This window comes from Prunus mume, linkage group LG5, assembly GCF_029339155.1.
Source record: "Prunus mume cultivar Tortuosa linkage group LG5, ASM2933915v1, whole genome shotgun sequence".
In the NCBI taxonomy this organism is placed as follows: domain Eukaryota; kingdom Viridiplantae; phylum Streptophyta; class Magnoliopsida; order Rosales; family Rosaceae; genus Prunus; species Prunus mume.
Window position 1 is genome coordinate 18607052 of NC_142702.1, and position 19550 is coordinate 18626601.

The following is a 19550-nucleotide window of genomic DNA, read 5'->3' on the forward strand; positions in this document are numbered from 1 at the left end:
TACTAATATAATAATATTCTTAAACTTTAGATAAGTTATCTAATTGAGTAGCACATGTTAAAACAAATAAAATGATGCAAAGCTTAATGCCCAGTAGTTTCTTTTCTTTTCAATTTGTGATAAATAAGTACTAAAATTGATACTGTTGAATTGCGTCGATACTTACTCATATTACTCATAACATGAATATATATATATATATTAACTTCGATAGTGTTGTTCTTGTCACATGACAGTTTTGAGTGTCAATACAAATTTAGACGCAAGATCATCTTTTAGCTGGAATATACTACCACTCATTTCTATTTTTCTCCAAAAAGATCTCTAAATTGCCCCCACTTAGCTTTCACTTGGCCTAACTTTTTAAATTACATGCAGTTGCAGTCGGCAAGTCTAACAATGTCAACAACTCCAATGGTCATCCTTCCTATACGCAAACAGATACTTTATATTCCTACAAGAGAAATGCCATTGAATTTTATGGGAATATCCTTTACCCAACTCAACTGTGTAGAAAATAAAATGTGTAATTAAAATGCCCACTTGGGCAGGGATTTGTTACTTATTAGAAACCAAATTGTGGGGAGCACGTAGGAGGAGGACTTGGTCTAAACAAAGCCCCTAACAAAACGGCATTTGCTATCTCTCTCTCTCTCCCTCTCTCTCTCTCTCTCCCCCCATACAAAACTCCCTTCTCAAAAGGAGGTTAGTTTCCTACTCTTTTCCCCACCCTTCATTCCCATCACACGTTTCAACCAAAGATCCAATTTTAATGGAAAACTAATACCAATCAGCACCCACAAAGACCCAACAAAATTTATTTATTTATTTTTATGGGTTTTTCATTTAATTTTTATTTGACAGGAAATCAGTGAAAATAAATTGGATAAGTACATAAAAAGGACCAGCCGGCATGCTAAAGCTACCCACACTGACAGTTGGCCCTAACATCACCGGCATAAATAAAAGGTTACAGAATCTTAAAATAAAAATAAAATCCGATTCAGTTTTCTCCTTTTTAGTAACTGTTTACTAAAAAAAAGAACTTGCTAGCTCACGTGGGGCCCACAAGGTGTTGATGGGCTACCATCACGACACGTGGGTGTTTCGTGTCTGTTACTGTTTTCGGGTCACCGGTTGGTGAGTTTAAAACAAGTGGGTTCGTTTTTACCTTCGGAGGACACCATGGGTTTTCATTCAGCTTCGTCGTTACAACAAACCCAGCAGTTTCCTTGACTTGGACAAGGAAGCCACCGGTTTATTCTGGTACCTAGTGCGTAAATTCCCAGAAATACCCATTTAAAGTAAAAGGGAAAATCCAATTTCCTTGGCCATTAAATGACGGGTCGGGAAGGGCATCTTGGGAAAGGGAAATAAATGGTGAAAAAATAAAGGGGAGAGAGGGTGAGGGGGGGAAGGGAATAAATACAGAAACGGGCAAGCTTCGCATGTTACATGTCTCTCTTTCAAGTTTCAACCTTCATGGATACGCTTTTAATGGATTAAAACCTTAATTTATTGTAATTTTTGCCGTTTTTATGAGAACAAATTAAATAAAATAAATCAAAAATTAAAAGAAAAAAAAAACTCATTTCTGATTTTTCATTTTCTTTATAAGGAAAATTTTTTGTAGCTTTGTATATATCTCTCTCTTGGTGGAGGAATGCTTGTCACCTACTCTTTTTTTTTGTAGTTTCCACTATCTTCTCTCCAAGAAAGAAAGAAGAGCTTTGAGCTCTTCAGGGGAAGAAAGGTACAGAAAAAAATTTGCTCTGTTTTTTTTTTTTTTTAATAAATATTTTGGCTCTGTTTTTGGTTGATCAGAGTTTTGGGTTTTGTTAATTACAATGGAGAGGCATAAGTGTAAGCTTTGCATGAGGAGCTTCTCCAATGGCAGAGCCTTGGGGGGTCACATGAGGTCTCATATGATGAACCTTCCAATTCCTGCAAAACCAGAACTTGAGGAGGAGGAAGAAGTACCACCAGGTAGGAACCAGGACCAAGTCCAGGTTCTCATTGATGAACTTGCAGAGTCTGCTTCAGCTTCTTCATCTTCTTCTGAAGAAGAAGATGAACATGGGGAGGAAGGGGAAGAAGGGGAAGAGGGTATGTTTTATGGGCTGAGAGAGAATCCAAAGAGAAGCATAAGGCTAGTAGATCCTGAGTTTTCTTTTGCTGTGGATGCTGGCTCTGTTGTTCTTCAAGATAGAGAGAGTGAGACTGAGTCGTCTAAGAACCCAACTCGGAGACGATCCAAAAGGACTCGGAAATCCGCCATGTTAGAGCTTCATCATCAATACCAACACCACCATCAAAAGCTTGAAGCTTTGAAGAAAATTAAGCTAAAAAACAAAGTCATTAGCAGCAGCAAGACCGATTCTTTCGAGCCCGAACCGGTTAGTTCAATTTCTGATGCCACCACAGAAGAAGATGTTGCCTTTTGCCTCATGATGCTCTCAAGGGACAAATGGAAAAAACAAGACCAACAACATCATCAACAACAACATCAACACGAACAAGAACAAGATCAGGACGATGAAGCTGAAAGATCAATGGAGGACAGTGATGAATCCGAGGAACAGCTGGTGAAGTTTCCAAGAACTAGAACTACTCGAGGGAAGTACAAATGCGAAACATGCAACAAAGTGTTTAAATCCTATCAAGCTTTAGGTGGGCACAGAGCCAGCCACAAGAAAATCAAAGCTTCCAATCCTAACCCCATCTATGATCATGAATTGGAGCAAGAAAATAATGCAGGTGCTTCTTCTGTAGCAGAAAGGAAAACCCATGAATGCCCAGTTTGTTTTAGAGTCTTTTCATCTGGTCAAGCTCTTGGTGGGCACAAAAGATCCCATGTGACTGGTTCAGCAGCAGCTGCTGCTACCCATGTGAAAAATTTAAATAAGCTTGGTGACAATTTGATAGATCTTAATCTTCCTGCTCCTGTTGAAGATGATGAGATCAGCCAAATTGAGCTATCTGCAGTTTCTGATGCTGAGTTTGTGAACCCCATTAGAAGATGAAGAAGAAGTTAATTGCCAAATGAGTTTTCTTTACACATATGGCATAGCTTTGAATCAAAAGGTACAAGATTTTGTCAAGTTTTTTAGGTATTGCTTTGCTTGGATCTGTTGTTCTGCCAAACTTGTTATGCCAAATGGGATTGATTACATGGTTTCTGCTGTATGATCATCAAAATTGTTCCTTCATAATTCTAACTGTAATTCATTTCTCACAACATCCAACAATTCAGGAACTACAAATGTTTACTTCAAATTTTTCTGGGTTTTGTTCATTTTCTGTTGCTGGGAAAAAAAAGTAGCATTCATTCTGGTCATGTGTTCTGTTTCCAAGCAGTTCAAGCTAACTGCTCTAGCTTTTTTTTTTTTTTTTTTTTTCTTTTAAATATTACTATTATTATTTAATTGAGAAAAGGTCATTCTCAAAAGAGGTTGAGCAAATCCCACCTCTTTTACAACTGACATTTCACAGTTGATGAGGGGGAAGCTAATTCTCTTATTTGCCTGCCACTACTGTACAACTCTGCCTCTGTCTGTCTGATACTCCTCTTGCAAGCTGTACATACCTTACAGAGATCTGCACAAACCAGTGAGATTTGAAACAGAGCTTGACACCATTTAATGACTTGAAATGAATCTGATTTTTCATTGATTACCCAGAAGAAGAAAAAGAAAATCTGAATTTTCCCATTAAATTCTGTTTTCCATGAGTGGAAATCCTTGTTTTACTGAGACTATTATGATCGTTAGGTGTTTGGTGTTTGGCGTGACCCAAAATATCTGCCCAGACAGAGCAGGCTCAGTTGAAATTATGAAAGTCTTGGTCATATTCATTTAATTGTATTTAATGACATAAATGGCAGTTTTCATCCTTTTTGTTTCTTTCCATTTCTTAATGAATACCTTAATGTATCTTAGCTACTTAATTGACCTTTTAAGAGCATCTCCAACCGATATGTCAAACGTGCCACATAGATATTTAATAGCTAGAAATAACATCTCACATCACTCCAACCGATATGTCAAAGCTAATGTGGAATGAAGGCTAGATGTTGAGATGTTATTTTTGACATCTCAAAAGCAAGATGTCAAATGAATATTTTATTATTTTTTAAAGACAGGTGACTATTACTTTCATTTATTATTTTTCATTTATTATTTTTTTTAATTCTTTATCTTAAATAATTTGACTGTTACAATAATTATTTATTTGACATATCGGGTGGAGTGTAAAAGTATGTAAATGTCAAATTGCCACATCAGCCATCAAATTTTAATTTGATGTTTGGATAATTACTGTTTGTAGGATAGGGTTGAGTAGTAAAAATTCTATTACGAGAGTTTTTTGACAGAATGAATGGTTATAAGAGTTTTACTTTTTTATATATATAAAAAGGCGTTTTCCCTTAAAAAATTGTGCTTATTTGGCAAAAGAAAACAGAAAACAGAAAATTGGCTAAATTAGGGTTTTTCTTTTCTATTTTTAGCTAGGGAATATCTATACTTGGCTAGATCACCAACAAAATTTACTGAGGAAGAAAATAACTAAAAGGCTAGCTATGGGTTGTCATTAAGGTAGAGATAGCACCAAGGACCAAAAAGAAAATAGGACACAATTGCCAGTTAACTTGTTTTCTTAGGATATTTTTGGGGTTGAGAGCAGCGGGAGGAGAAATTATTGTATGGTATTGAGGTCCCGGAATTTTGATTATTCAATAGAAGTGGAACCATGCAAATATTTGTCCTGAGAAAAGAATAATATTTTATAAAAAGGGAAAAATAAAGGGAAGAAAGCAACAAAATGAATATTCAAAGAAGCTCCACACATAATTTTCAGGAACAATTTTTCTGAAAATTGTCAATTGTGGGGATTTAAATAACATTTGAGTACACACTTTGTTGTGGGACTGCATTTTTATAAACTTCTGCAAAAAGGGTTAAAGAGCCAACCACCAGTGTCTCATGAAACTGATGGGTTGCCCCTTACAATTTTCTAGATTTAGTCAAATCTGTTATTCAAGACCGATATTATTCTCAATTTAATTATCTACATAAAAGTTTTATCATAAAAGATCTCGCTACTATTAGTAGTCGAATATGTTATTTATCATGCATAAAATCATAATTAACTCCATGTAACAGCTTACAGCTTATACTACAACATGCTATGAGCATTTAATTTTCCTGATCACTCAATTTTCAATCTTATTATTGTGACAAAATTATTGAGTGATTAGACAATAGATGTGGCTTTTCACAAGAAATATTCTGAGCCTCTTGTAATATTTTTCCTAGTTCTAGGAAAAGCCAACTTGCACCCATCAATTCCATGTGGAAATTTAAAATAACATATGTTAGGAATATACCTGTGGAACCTGTGGTGAGAAAGAGGGTTGGGAGGGGAGGATGAAAGAATTGATTAATTAGCTCAAAAGAGTAATTAGAAAGTCTAGTAATTGGAACTGTTGTGTTGTCTCACTCTAGTACTATTCTCCCCCTTTAGGAGTCATATTGATATTTTCTTTTTCTACGAATGAGGGTTGGAAAATTGAAACTCGAAACCTCTTTCAACATTATTGAGAAAAGAAAATAAACTAGAATTAAACTACAGGCTAGTTGGTACAACTAATCTGCTTATGTTTTTTTTGTTGATCTAAAGTTAGTGTCCAAAATGACGTGGAACTTGCTTTGATCTTAGTAATTTCTAGAAGAGTTAGTAACAAAGAACTGGGAAGTTATGATCAAAGTCAAGACTTCTTGGAAAAAGCTTGCATGACGAATTTGCTTTTTTCAAAAATAATAAACCATGGTATTCTCTTTAGATGTCATCTTACATTTGATTATGTTTTTTTTAGTATAAACGATAGTTTAAATTACAAGGAGGGGGGTTCCTCACACACACAAGTTTACAACTAATAGGTCATGAGAGTTCGAACCTGAAATCTCCACTCTGCAAATTAAGACCATTTTTTCCCTAAGTTAGACTCTGTTGACACATTTAATTATATTATTACTTTTATGATATATTATTTTTTTGATTTATACCCGACGGTTATTATAAAAAATTATAAATGAGAAAAGGAGAAAAAAAGAGCTGAACAGTTTTCTTGCTTTCCTTGGGCAATAATATCGCAGCTTTGTTTACCTTTAGAAAGCAAGAAAAGCTAACTCAGGTAAGGTATTGACTAAAGATGTCCATATAGCATATACTTTGCTGATTTTACTAGCTACTACATTAAATTTTACACGTAAAGATATATATATATATATATATATTCTATTCTTAATTTTTTGATCCATTTCAGCCGTGAATTCCCACTGCATTATGTCAAACTTATCATACTAATATATTCTACTTATAATACCACATATATTCCGCACATCTAAAGGCAAAATAAAGAGAAAAAAAAAAATAAATCGAAAAGTGCATGTATGAGTAAAACCAACAACCAAAGATATATAAGCAAGTTGGTAGAATCTCCTGCACCTTGCTTTTCTTCCATCTTACACTTCTTTAATTTTCTTCCCATTTCAACCGATCATGACTAGTCTGCAAATCAAGATCTTTTTTCACTCGCCAGACTCCGTTGACTTTCACTATAATATTATTGGCAAGATGCTTTTTCGATTTTCTTTTTCTTTTCATTTTTTGGTAAAAAGTCCTCATGGTGTGTCTCCTATTCACTACTATTTATTGTGTTACTTATTTCTAATGGTTGCCTAATCACCGACTACATTTGCATAAGGATAATGCAATGTTGGCAGGACAGCTTGGGTTGGTTGGTTGGCTAGCTGGCCTTTATCTATGTAGTTGAGAAATTTGAGAGGACCATAGAGTCGGTGGGTCGGTTTATGTTCCATTCAAAAGATTAAAGAAAGTGAGGATCGATCAAAATTAAAAAGGACATGGTAAAGGCTTAAAGGGTAAGGTTTTTGTGAGTGTGAGTGCCACTGCCACTTCATATTCTTCACACTCCAAGTGGTGGAAAGATTGTGGAAGTTTGAATGAAGATATAAAAACTAACAAATGAAAACACCCTAAATTAGACGGCTTGTGACTTCAAAAAGGCCCAATAAAAGAAAGATTGAGTCAACAATCTCGGAGTGATCCTTTTCCACTCTTTTTCTCTTCAAAGACATCCTCATATTCATCATTGTCCTCATGAAAAATGAACTTTCTCTCTCTAACTTCTAGGCCAATTTGGTGGTAGTAGTAACCACAATTCTATGTTGAAAGTTCCCAATGGTATTGGCCACTAGTACAAAAGCCATAAACTTCAAAAGTAATTTAGTGATCCGCTGATTAAGGAACCAAGCATTGCACCTGGCCATGTGGATTGAGACTTGAGAGAAGCGAATGTGTATAAGCTAATATTACATATACCACACTTTATCCTTAATCACATATTTTACCGATATGATATTCATTTGCATAGATGGATTTTACATGGATCCCATCAATGTAGTTAAGAAACTTTATTACCTGCAATCAATTGTATACAACGATAATCTGTCTCTCTCATCACATGACATATCACGTAGCCAGGGAGAGAAATATTACTATGGCATAAAAGTACAGTAATATTTTTTGAGCTTGCCATAATGTTGCAATGCATGGATTTTCCCGTAGAAATTAATATTGGTCCAAAGAAATATGGGTGTTAAACCTTGAAAGTTTGATCAGTCTCTTGACTATATAAATTTGGTTGGGGGGACTTTCATATCCAAACTTTAACGACAAACTTCAAACCAAGTCAGATGGCCATTGAGTTAGAGTCTGAGAATGGCGTAGACTAGAAACAGGGTCAAGCATGCATCTTCCCCACCCTTATTATTCCAAACACTTGGGTAAGAAAAGAAGGGCTAGCAATAGAAAACATCAACTCTGAGTAAATGAAATGAAGTTGGCCCCTTTGTCCCTTGAACTTGTGTTCCTTCTTCAATCTCGCAGCATCACAGCTTTTTTCTCTGGATATATTTAGTTTAGTCTAGTCTATTTGCTTAGGTTACTTTTGGGAAGGCAATATACCATTCTACTTTTTCTCTATATATAATACATCCACCCATGTGATGAAATTTTTGGTGTTATCAAAACTTTTTGTGATTGTTGTATCAAGAAAATGAGTGTAGAGAGAAGAGATATGGCTGTGTGTAGAGGCCCCCAAAGGAAAAAAGCAATGGTCTGGTTAGAGTTATTTTGGGATTATGAAGGGTGCATATAGCTAAAAATATGATTTTATAAAAAAAAAAGAAAAAAAAAGTGATTAATGTATATATTGAGCCAAACTAAAGAGATCTTGTGGTGTATTTAGAAGTTTCAATACATATACTCATTAATCAATATATAAAACTCTTGATGAATTGTATACGTGGATTAAGTCAGTTGGTCAGGACAGTGAGCTCGCTCCCTTGCACTTAAATTCGAATCCTTTATTTTATAAATTAAATTAATTTAAAATAATTTAAACCATCACTTGCTCTTCACCAATTAACTGAATTTGAATTTAGAGTCGCATCTTTCACCGCCTGACTTGGAAGACCAAAATAACCGGCCATGACCTTCGTCCATCTTCGGTCTTTCTTCCAACCGCGTGGCTGCTGATGCAGGTTGACTTCTATGCAGTGCAGGCCAGTGACGTCACTCATGCGTCAACCATTTGCTAATTGATTACTACGCTAAGCAATTTCCAAGTCTCAACCAAAAAGCTTGGTTTTGACTATTGAGCCCAATTGAATTCTTAGCAAATTAACCTAGCTCTAGTATTGTGAAGATAAGCTCAGTGTGAGGGTAACACAATACCTGTAACTCTGGTGGCTTGGCTTAGACTTCGAGATAGTTGCAACAAAATACAATTGTTTTACTATCTCCGACCAATAATGTTATGTTATGTGGAAGTGTTACAAGTATGTCACAGTTTTATTGGTCAGGAATAACAAAATAATATTATTTCTGTTTCATGAAAGTCTTTCTCCTAGACTTGACTATTTCAATTAAATTGTCATGATTGTTATCGAACTTATATAATGAGCTTATATTAAATTAAAAAACAATCCACCATATTATGTATTACAAATGACATAGAAGGACAAGAGTGATAAGAACTAGCTTAAACTCAATTCAAGTACAGTTTAAATTTAAACCGAGTAACCAAACAAGAAACCTTATGTTATGGAGATAATTAAGTGCAAGGCCAAAGTCCAAGGCCATCGATGGCATGGCCAAACCTACACTACACCAACCATGCATGTTCATAAAGCTATAAGTTTTCATGAGCTCAGTCAAGCCTCTCAATTTAAGATCTACCAAACTGGGTTTTTATGAAGACCCCTAATCGATTCGAAGTTAGCATTTGTCTCTTAGTCTCAACTGATCACCTAGCTATTGAAGGTCTAGATTCCGGTACATTCCATTATTATGAAAACAGATAAATAAGATTGGGCAGAAAGGGCATTGGCTCTGTCATTCTCAAAAGCCATAGAGATTCCCAGAGAAGATAAGAAAACTAGAAAAAAATTAAATTAAATTAATGGCAATCATTCGTTTGCGCTTAGGCTGGTGGACTAGTTCCATATGTAGGAGTTGATTATCAAGCTGCCTTATAAATATTTAGCCAATTAGGTCTAGTGCTACAAATTGTATTCCCAATATTAAGCATGAAAAGTCAAATAGCTTCAATTGCAAATATTTTTTCTCGTTTGTAGGCAAATTTACATTACATTTACCTAACATATGAGCAACCGTTGAATCACACCAAATGACAGAAATAATAGCTTAGCGACCCATAACTTGGATTTGAGAGGCTAACACAAAATTGCAACATGATGATTAATAATTTCAAAACCAACAATTAAAGTTATTGATCATTTTATTCATCATGTCTCTTCAATAAAGTAAGACTCGTTTGCATAAATAAGTTCCGTTGTAGTGAGAAATGTGATAATTAAAAAAGAAGAAGAAGTGAAGTTTCAATGCTCAACTTGTGAATTAACCATATGGCTCCTCATCACAAATTAGGGCATTCAAGAAAGCCTATATATCCAACCACCTTCGTTTTTTTTAGGGTTTCATATTCTTCCACACATTTTTCGCCTTCCTTTCCCTTTTTTTTTTTTTTTTTTCTGAACCCTCCTTGCTAACTATTTTATTGTTACTTGGGTATTCTTTTTATGCGTATTGTCGACATTACCTTTGGTTCACGCTACAAACACCATGATTCCATGCCCCTCCTAGTAAGTCACAGGCACTCAAAAGCCTCACACTACATACCAAGTGGTGTGTGTCTCGCATGTGATCTCCAACCCACTGACTCACTAGAGAGAGAGAGAGAGAGATGCTTTGGATTTCCCTTTGTCTTCTTTGTCCTTTAAGACACTTACAAATTTACCTGTGGTTCCATGAATTTTCCATAAAGCTAGATCAACAACAAGATCATGCCACCGTTTAGGACAGTAAGTGGGAAACTTGTGACAAACAGTTGCTCACTGTTGAAATGTCCTTGAGATTTTATTTTGCGTAGACATGGTTAATAGCCATTCGTATGTGTGGTTCTTATAATAAATCGTCTACTAATCAACAGTTTAAAGTCGTCAACATGCACATAAATGACGGATCCAAATTGAAGGTCAACTGCTATGAGTCGGCATTATATGGGATTAATTATTATTTTTCTTTTTATAACGAATCTTGAATATCCTTCATATGCAAAATATGCCCCAAAGTGAATCTAGTGGCGATCAATGTAACTTTTCGTGCGTTTTTGTTGTTTTATGAACTATTCTTACATAATCTTTGTGAAAGTAAGGGGAAGAAATGAAGCTCGAACCAAAGACAAAGCCCAAAGCATATATGCATCTTATTTTACCCAAAAAACAAAACACATATGTATCTCCCTTGTTCCTATATGTTTTTTTTTCCCTGTGTTTCACTTTTTTATATTCTGGTATTTATTCCATTGAAATTGATTGGACATTTCACTGAGCTTTTAATTCCAAGAAGAATTTTCAATGATAGATCTGGGCCTATATGACTATTTCTTTTTTTCTTTTTTTTTTCTTTTTTTCTTTTTTTGCGTTTTGAAAGGTGCAAAGCTGATGACTGTTGTGACCCTTAAGCAACTCCAAGAGTCATGGTTTCTTACATGCCAAGAGAGAGTGCATGTAAAATGTTTGGTCAGTGATTTAAAAACCCAGCTCTCATCATAACATATTGATGAAACAGTGGACCAGTAAAGTGGAAAATAAACAAATGATGATTTCAAAACAATGCTAGGTTGGGCATAACTTAGCCAACAAAGTCAACACATCATTTAACTTTGGTTGCCCATAGCTTGGCGCATGGTTGTGACTCTTATGAACTGCTCATGTGGACTATATTCTTCCTGTTCCTTTGTCTGATGTAGAAGATATCTTGATTTTAATAAAGAATTATTGGCTTAGCAAGATAAATAATTATTAGAAAAATATTTCCTTCCTTACTAGATAAAGTAGGAGCTTAAATTCATGTCAATAGCAGTGTGACATGTTTGCCAAAGTTCTTCTTTTTGTGTTTTTTATGAATTATTTTTGCATATGTATCAAACTATGATTTGCAGGAAGAAGGAGTATCTCTTTATCAATAAGGAGGCAAGTAGTATCCTAATTATTATTAAACTAATAGGACAATCACCGCCTTAAAACATGCCTCTTTTTTTCTGTCATCAACCTAAAACATGCCATTGAATAAATGAATTTCTAGGAATGATTTTTGACGAGCCTCTGACATACAAATAGTACTATATTAGAAGGGGTTTGGATTATTCTTCGGGAGAAAAACTTACATGAAAAGGATGTATACACTAATAGTATAGTATAAATTTGTGAGAAGGAATTCAACTAATGCTTTAAATTCTAAATAACAAATATGCTAGCATTGATGTAACAGATTATGAAATTTCTGGTCTTGGTATATTTTGTTAGCTGAGTCAGTCAATTCATAACTAGACGCTTAGACTGTCACCTGCAAATTTGTGGTTTTAAAAGACCAGGAGTAGACTGACTTAGTCATTTTTCATCAACATGTCCCACTTGTCTTTGAATCTAATATTGTTGGATTTCAGTTCAAAGTTTGAAATGGAATCCTCTTATATAATTTTTTTTTCTTATATTTCTCATTTCTCGATACAATGTCGTATGATTCCTTATAGAAATACACAATTACTTGTTTTATTTATATCTTTTGTAGTTTGAGGATGAAGTAAAATTTTATTTTATAAGAAGTTTATGGCCATGAATAGTTTGATTTACTCTCCTTGTCTAATATATATGCAATTGTATGTTTCACGACCATTGTTAACCCAAAAAAAAAAAAAAACAAGAAATATGCCGAGGTGTTACAAGGTCTCCGCTTAGGAACGAGCTCACGAACCCTCTTGATTGTGCCCTGTTGTCATTCTTAAGAATGAGGGTTAAGGAAAGTGTAGGGCCTTTAAAAAAAAGGAATAGTGAGTCTCAGCATGTACGAATTATACATTTTCGTATAAGGTAAAGAGTGAAAGAGACTAAAGGCAAAAATTGTTAAAGTAAGATATGGAATGTTAGTCCAAAACTCTACCTTGTTTTATTCAGATCGGAAACCGCCTTAATAAAGGGCAAGAAACAGATTCAAGCTACCTATTAAAACAAAGTAAATTCTTCTTTTTTGTTTTTTTTTTCTGTTGTCGTCTGACTCTGAATAACCAACAAAGTTTTGAAAGCAAGAAAATATCTCATATGTTAGATATATATTGGGCTAACTTATTAGTGAAAGAGAGCCCACCTAGGCCCATATAAGGATGGACTTCGTGGTCGTGGGTTTGCCCAACGACATGCCCACAGCTACGTAAAAAAATTGAGGGAGAATAAGGTGAAAAGGGATTTACATTGCTTTTGTTTTCATACAACTCTAGTATTTTATTATAGTAATTTACTTAAAGTGCATAGAATTTTATTATAGTAACTTATTATGAAAAGGTATGTTATGAAAACCTCATTAACAAAAACACATAATAAAAAAACATATATATGAAAATTATAGCTTAGTTGGTTAAGTTCCACTTATGGGGGCAGAAGTTCAAAACTCCCGTCCACTCAATGAATATATGTGTAAACACCCCTCTTCCAATCGCTTGTACTAAAAAAGAGTGGACTATGTTTTATGTTGTACTTTTAATGTTGATGGTCAAACTCTTATGGCATCTCCAATAGCCTCTTCAATAACTTCGGAATGTTAAAATAGGTGAGTCATATCAATAAAATTCTCTCAATTAGACTTGTCAAACTCAGTCACCAAAGTTGCAATTCATTTCTCTTTCTTTAGAACTGACAAGTTAAAATTGGCTCTTATAAATTATGAAACTTTTTTATATATATTGTAGTAAGCCCAAACTGGGTTAAGATGAAGGTTTGATTATCCAAGAACAGAAGAAAAGGAAGGGAAGAGAAGGAGAGAATAGAGAGATCAATAGAAGAAAGAAATCAAAGCTTCTGTATAGTTCTCAATAAATCTGAACCGTACAATTGTAAGCTTATAAATTCTTAGCTTTTTGCTTACTGATTAAGCACTATAATTGATTAGCTTTTCTGACTTTCTAACCACTTTACATGATAGCACATGGCCTTACAAACAGCCTTAACTAATTACTAATTAATCTCAGCTTAACCCTAACGTGTAGATTATACGAGAAAGTTTAAAGCTTATGTTTGATTTGCTTGCCTGTATCTATATGTTGGTTACTGCAGAAAGCAGAGAAGAGTGCAACTGTTAGCAATATTATCAATTATCCGGCACAATACCCACCCAATCAAGCCATCAAAAACGCACATGATCAAGTATCTTTGGCACTATACCACCCAATCAAGCCATCAAAAACGCCTAAACTAATGTATATTTAAATTCCTAGTTCCAATCATGTTAAAGAAACGAAGGAACAAGTAAAAAAGTAGCAACCAAATGAAGAAGGAAAACACTGAAAATGAAGAACTGGTTTTGTTTTTTGGGTTTTATCTCGGTTTTAAATTTAAGGGCATTTAAGTATTTTTAATTGTATTTTTGAAAGTTTTTATAAAAACAGACATTATATACGTTTGGATCCGGATCCTCTGCTCTGATTTTCTCTGCCATGATATGCTTTGCTTTTGTTCTTCATACGCCACCTCATTAAAATTTAATCTAACGGATTTAACAATTAACACATCATCCTAAAACAATAACCCAATTTATTCCTAATTAAAAAAGAATAAAAACCCTAACACCCAACTAACGGGATATTTAACATCCAAAGCTCTCTTTTTTTTCCTTTTATTTACGTTCATATTCATATTATCTTAGCTTTGATTAGTGCGAATATATTGGCAAGGCTACTGTGAAGACGTGAACTTGATTCCATAAAGTAAGCAGGATTATTTAGCATGCTGTTCGTTTTCTTTTATCCTTGATACATACTCTTATTTATTGGTTCATGCTACATATGCTTTCATTTATTAGTCCCTACTGCATGCTTTGTTTCTTTCTGTTTTTCCTTTTCTTCTTTGGTTCCTATGTCTGCAACAAAATTTCCCTTTTTCATTGAGACTAGCTAATTGGTTTTCTGTGTGCGGCGCTTTGAATTTGATTTCAATTAATGTTTTGGTATATCTACCTCCATCCTTCTTTTTTAATATGTAAATATAAATTTGACGGTTATCATTGTATGATAGATTAATATTATTATAGATTGAGAATGAAAGATTCAGTGCCTACAATCTGTGAAGATAATTTAGATTACAAGCCCATATGTGATATGGAATTTCTTTCAGAACAAGCTGGATATGAGTTTTATAATGAGTATGGGTGAAGAGTAGGATTCAATATTAGAAGAGATTCACATAACAAGAATAAGAATACTGGTCAAATAATTTCAAGAGTATTTGTTTGTTGCAAGGAGGGTTTTCGACCGAAAGATTAGCGAGATTATTTAACTAAAAGTTATCGGGCAGAAACAAGGACGGGTTGTAATGCTAAAATGAGCATTAAGTTGAATAAATCTAATGGTAAGTATTAGGTTAGCCATTTTATGGAAAACCACAATCATCCTCTTGTAAGACAAGAATGCACTCATATGTTACCGTCTCATAGAAGAATATCTGCTTCACAAGCTATTGAAGTAGATTTGATAGAAGAATCTGGGATTCCACTTAGGCAGGCATATGAGTTAATGGGTAGGCAAGTTGGATGGAAGAGAATCTCTTGGATATATCAAACAAGATCAAAAAAATTACCTTTGGACGAAGAGGCAAAGAAAATTGGCATATGGAGAAGCAGGAAGCTTAATAAAGTATTTTCAGAATGAAGCATTGGAAAACCCTTCATTTTTTTATGCCGTGCAATTAGATTGTGATGAGCAAATTACGAATATATTTTAGGCTGATGCAACAATGATTGTTGATTATGGTCAATTTGGTGATTTTGTGTGTTTTGACACCACGTACAAAACTAATGAAGCAAATCATCATTCGGAGTGTTTGTGGGATTTAATCATCATCGTGAGATTGCTATTTTTGGGGCAACATTGTTGTACTATGAGACTGTCAATTCATTTATATGGTTGTTTGAAATATTTTTAGAGGCCATGTCCAAGAAGGCCCCCAAAAACCTTATTTACTAATCAAGATGCTACGATGGCTAAGGCTTGTGCATATATGATGCCTAATACATATCATAGGCTTTGCACATGGCACATAATGCAAAATGCCATGAAACATGTAAACAATTTATTTAGGTGCACATGTGGAGTTAGGAGTGTTTTAACACAATTTATGGATTACTATGAGGAGGAAGATGAGTTCTTAGTTGCTTGGGAATCAATGTTGGATGAATACAATGTGCGTGGACATCCTTGGTTAGAAATCATTTTTTATTTAAGGAAAAAATGGCAATGACATACTGTAAGTGGTCTTGGTCTGCAAGAGTAAAAACTACATAGATAAGTGAAACTTTTAATGCTACCTTAAAAGACTATTTGAATGTGGACCATGATGTGGTGCAATTTTTCATGCATTTTGAAAGGGTACTTAATGATAAGCAATATAAGGAGTTGGAAGCAGAGTATGCTTTGTGTCAAAAGTTACCGAATGTGATAATACATGTTTCAATGGTGGTTAAGGCATGAAATATTTATACCAAAGCAATATTTGAGGATTTCCAAGCTCAGTATATCAAATCACTTGAATTAGACATGATATCTTGTGACAAAGATGGTGATGATTTGGTGTATACAGTTGTCCTACATGGTAACTCAAAAGAGTGATGTGTTAGAAAACAAAAAGGTGGTGATGTCTCTTATAGTTGTAGGTTGTTTGAGATGAAAGGTTTCTTGTGCAACCATGCACTGAAAATTCTTACTAATTACATGAATGTCAAAGAAATTCCTGACAAGTATATCTTAAAAAGGTGGACAAGAAAAAGCAAGATATGAAAGTGTGAAAGATATGCATGGACGTAACATTTAGACAGATGTGAAACTACAACAAACATCTCAATATAGGTCTTTATGTTCCATGTTTACCAAGATATCATCTCGAGCTGCTGAGAGCGAAGAAACATATAAGATTTTTGTTAGTCATTTGAATCAACTAAGCAAAACCATTGAAGACATGTTAAGTTCAAAAATGGATGGTCAAGTACATGATAAGAATGGTCAAGGGTCACCTTCCACCATAGTGACAAATGGTGCTAATGAGGCATGTTTCTTGGGTAGTGCAAAAGTTATCCAAGCAAAGGGATTAAAGAAGAGGGAAGCCTCCTGAGGAAGAAAAAGAATAAAAAGTTGTTTGGAGAAAAACATAGCTAAGAATAAAAAATCATCTAGTTCTCGTTCGTCACATGTATTTTCTTCTTTTACATTCAAAATTCAATTTCAATATAATAATTTTTTTTATTAATTTAGTTTTAAATTTGTATATTATGAACAGGTGCATCTCCAAATGCAACACTTAAGAGATAATAATATGTCATCTAGCTACATATCTTGTAAGTATCATTATTTAATTTTTTGTTCTCATTTCATGTTTCTAGTTTAAAATGTTAGTGTAATACTGCATAGGCACAAGATCACGGGGCACCTAATACAATATCATGGATGCCTTACCTCCCCAACATAGTTTCCAACTATTACTTAAACCTGCAAGTTTCCTTATACAATTTCAAGACTTGCAAGTTTCAAATGACATTATGCGGAGTCAGGTATATTAAGATTTATAATATCCTTTTTATAAGTCATGGTAAAGTTTTTATTTATTTATTATAATCAATTTTCATAACTACTTTATACAGGCTATGAACTTGATGATCAATAAGCCACATACAGCTTCAAATGTTGATCAAACTGGAGATGTCATCTGGAATCATGGGTATGTTATGCTCTTAGTAATACCTTTATTATGAAATTTTATTTGTATAATACTAACTAGTTTTTCCTTTGGTTTTTATTTTTATTTTTATACAGATCAATATATCAATAGGAATGTTTGCCAAAGATACACAATTGTTCTTTTTATTATTATTGATGTGTAAATTTATGTTTGTCATCTATTTGATGGGAAGATAATAAATCTTTTGTCTTTTTAATGGAGATACTTATTGGAATCTATTTCCTACATCCTTTCTTTTCTGTTCTCTTTAGCACTCTAGTTAGCTAGATGATGACATGATGGTTTATGCAAGGAGAGAAAAAAGAGGAGAAAATGACAGAAAGATATATTTTTTAAAATACAAAAAAAGAATATATATATATATATATATATAAAGCAAAAGGCAGAGAATTGTGAAACATTCAAAATACTATAAAATACCATTGATTAATTCAAACATTAAGAATTAAAATTATTAATTAAATGAGGATAATATAGTAAATTCATATTTTTTCATATTAAAAAAATTAAAATTAAAAACAAAATCATATAATAGGTTCTACTTTTATGGAACATAACTACCATGTTATCTTTTCTTAATTCTAAAAATAAAATCAATTGGCACATGCATGAGCATATGCTAAGGGGCTAGTAGAACAAAATGTGAATAAGAAGGAGAAGAAAAAAACAGAACAGAACGTGAATACAGAAGAAAAAAAAAAAAAAAAAAAAGCTGGATGTTAACTACTGTTAGTTGGGTGTTAGGAGTTTTTATTCTTTTTTAATTAGGAATAAATTGGGTTATTGTTTTAGGATGATGTGTCAACTTTTAAATTCATTAGATTAAATTTTAATGAGGTGACGTATGGAAAACAAAAGTAAAGTAAATCATGATAGAGAAAATCAAAATAGAGGATTCGGATTCTATAAGTTTTAAGGGGTAAATTTTGTTTCGTTCAGTTCGTTTATAATTTGTCTTCGTGCATATTCATCAAACAAAATCCCTAAGAATGTTCGCCTAGCCCAAAAAAAAAAACCAAAAAAAAAAAAGGAAGAAGACGATATCTAATAAGGTGGCAAACAACTTTGAAAAATCGAGTGCAAGTCCTAATGTACCCCACCACATTGAATGTAGAACTTATCCTCTACCGACTTATTACCTCAACTCCCAAAGTGCCTTTATCATCCTTTTTTTTTTTTTTGGATAGTAAACAAAAGGTGCATTTGTCCTGGATATCTCATTTCCATTATTTGAAGAGTCATTTACATTTTTTTGCGTTTTATCCCATTTCTAATCTTGTCTTTGTGTTTATAATTCGGTCAATTTGCTTCTAAATTTATTTATGAAGGCCAATGTAAGATATTTTAATATTAAATAATAAATATTAGTTTCGCTTTTTTCACACTAATTCAACGAAATATTACTGCGGAGACAAATTCATGACCAAATTCACAAGAACTAAATGGAAAATATGATAAAAGTACCAAAAAGGGCTTCTTATTTTCCTTACATCACATTACCGTAATTGTGGTGATTATTTAGAAATTAGTAAATCCTTAATTGGAAAAAAGAGGTAAAAAAGTCAACCAAATCCTTAATCGGTAAATTTGGCATTCTCCCAAATATTGAATCAGAAGAATACAAAGACCAACCCCACAAGTATTGAATTTGGTATTCTCTTGTCAATATACATCACGTGCGCCTACAGAACTCTTGTCACTATTGGCACGTGGCCAATGTAAATTGTTTTTCTCTTTGGTCAAGATTTACACACCAAACTCTGAGACTAATAAAAGACATGCAAGTTTTCGGTGATCTTTAGGCTGCTCTTTTGCTCTGCAAGATGGATGATGCTTCGTCCTCTAATTCTCTCCCTGTCTTCGTCACCAGAATTTATTAGGGTTTAACAAGTAAGTTACTCTCTCCTTAACCCAAAGTTTTCATTTTTATCAATTTAGTACTCTGTTTATTGTTTATTGTTTTCTTATCCAACTAGCCCCACCTTAAGCGCGCACACGCTTTCTCTCTCTCTCTCTCTCTCTCTCTCTACAGAAAAGTCAATATGAGTTTTCAATTGTCTTGCTTTTTACTTATAGAGCCCTGATTTTGTTCTTCTTCTTGTTGGT

At 33.7% G+C, this 19550-nt stretch overlaps 1 protein-coding gene and 1 pseudogene across 1 annotated transcript; both read left to right on the forward strand.

Annotated features, from left to right (window-relative positions):
- The first annotated feature begins 1504 nt into the window (after window positions 1-1504).
- LOC103331703 (zinc finger protein ZAT9-like) lies at window positions 1505-3276 on the forward strand. The gene has a single exon (XM_008234350.3). The coding sequence runs from the start codon at window positions 1848-1850 to the stop codon at window positions 3021-3023; it is 1176 nt and encodes a 391-aa protein (XP_008232572.2). The 5' UTR covers window positions 1505-1847; the 3' UTR covers window positions 3024-3276.
- An 11479-nt stretch (window positions 3277-14755) lies between these two features.
- On the forward strand, window positions 14756-17017 carry LOC148917213 (protein FAR1-RELATED SEQUENCE 5-like; annotated as a pseudogene).
- Window positions 17018-19550: the final 2533 nt, after the last annotated feature.

Coding starts and splice junctions, on each gene's coding strand:
- LOC103331703 (XM_008234350.3), top strand. CDS start 1,848: ATGGAGAGGCATAAGTGTAAGCTTTGCATGAGGAGCTTCTCCAATGGC.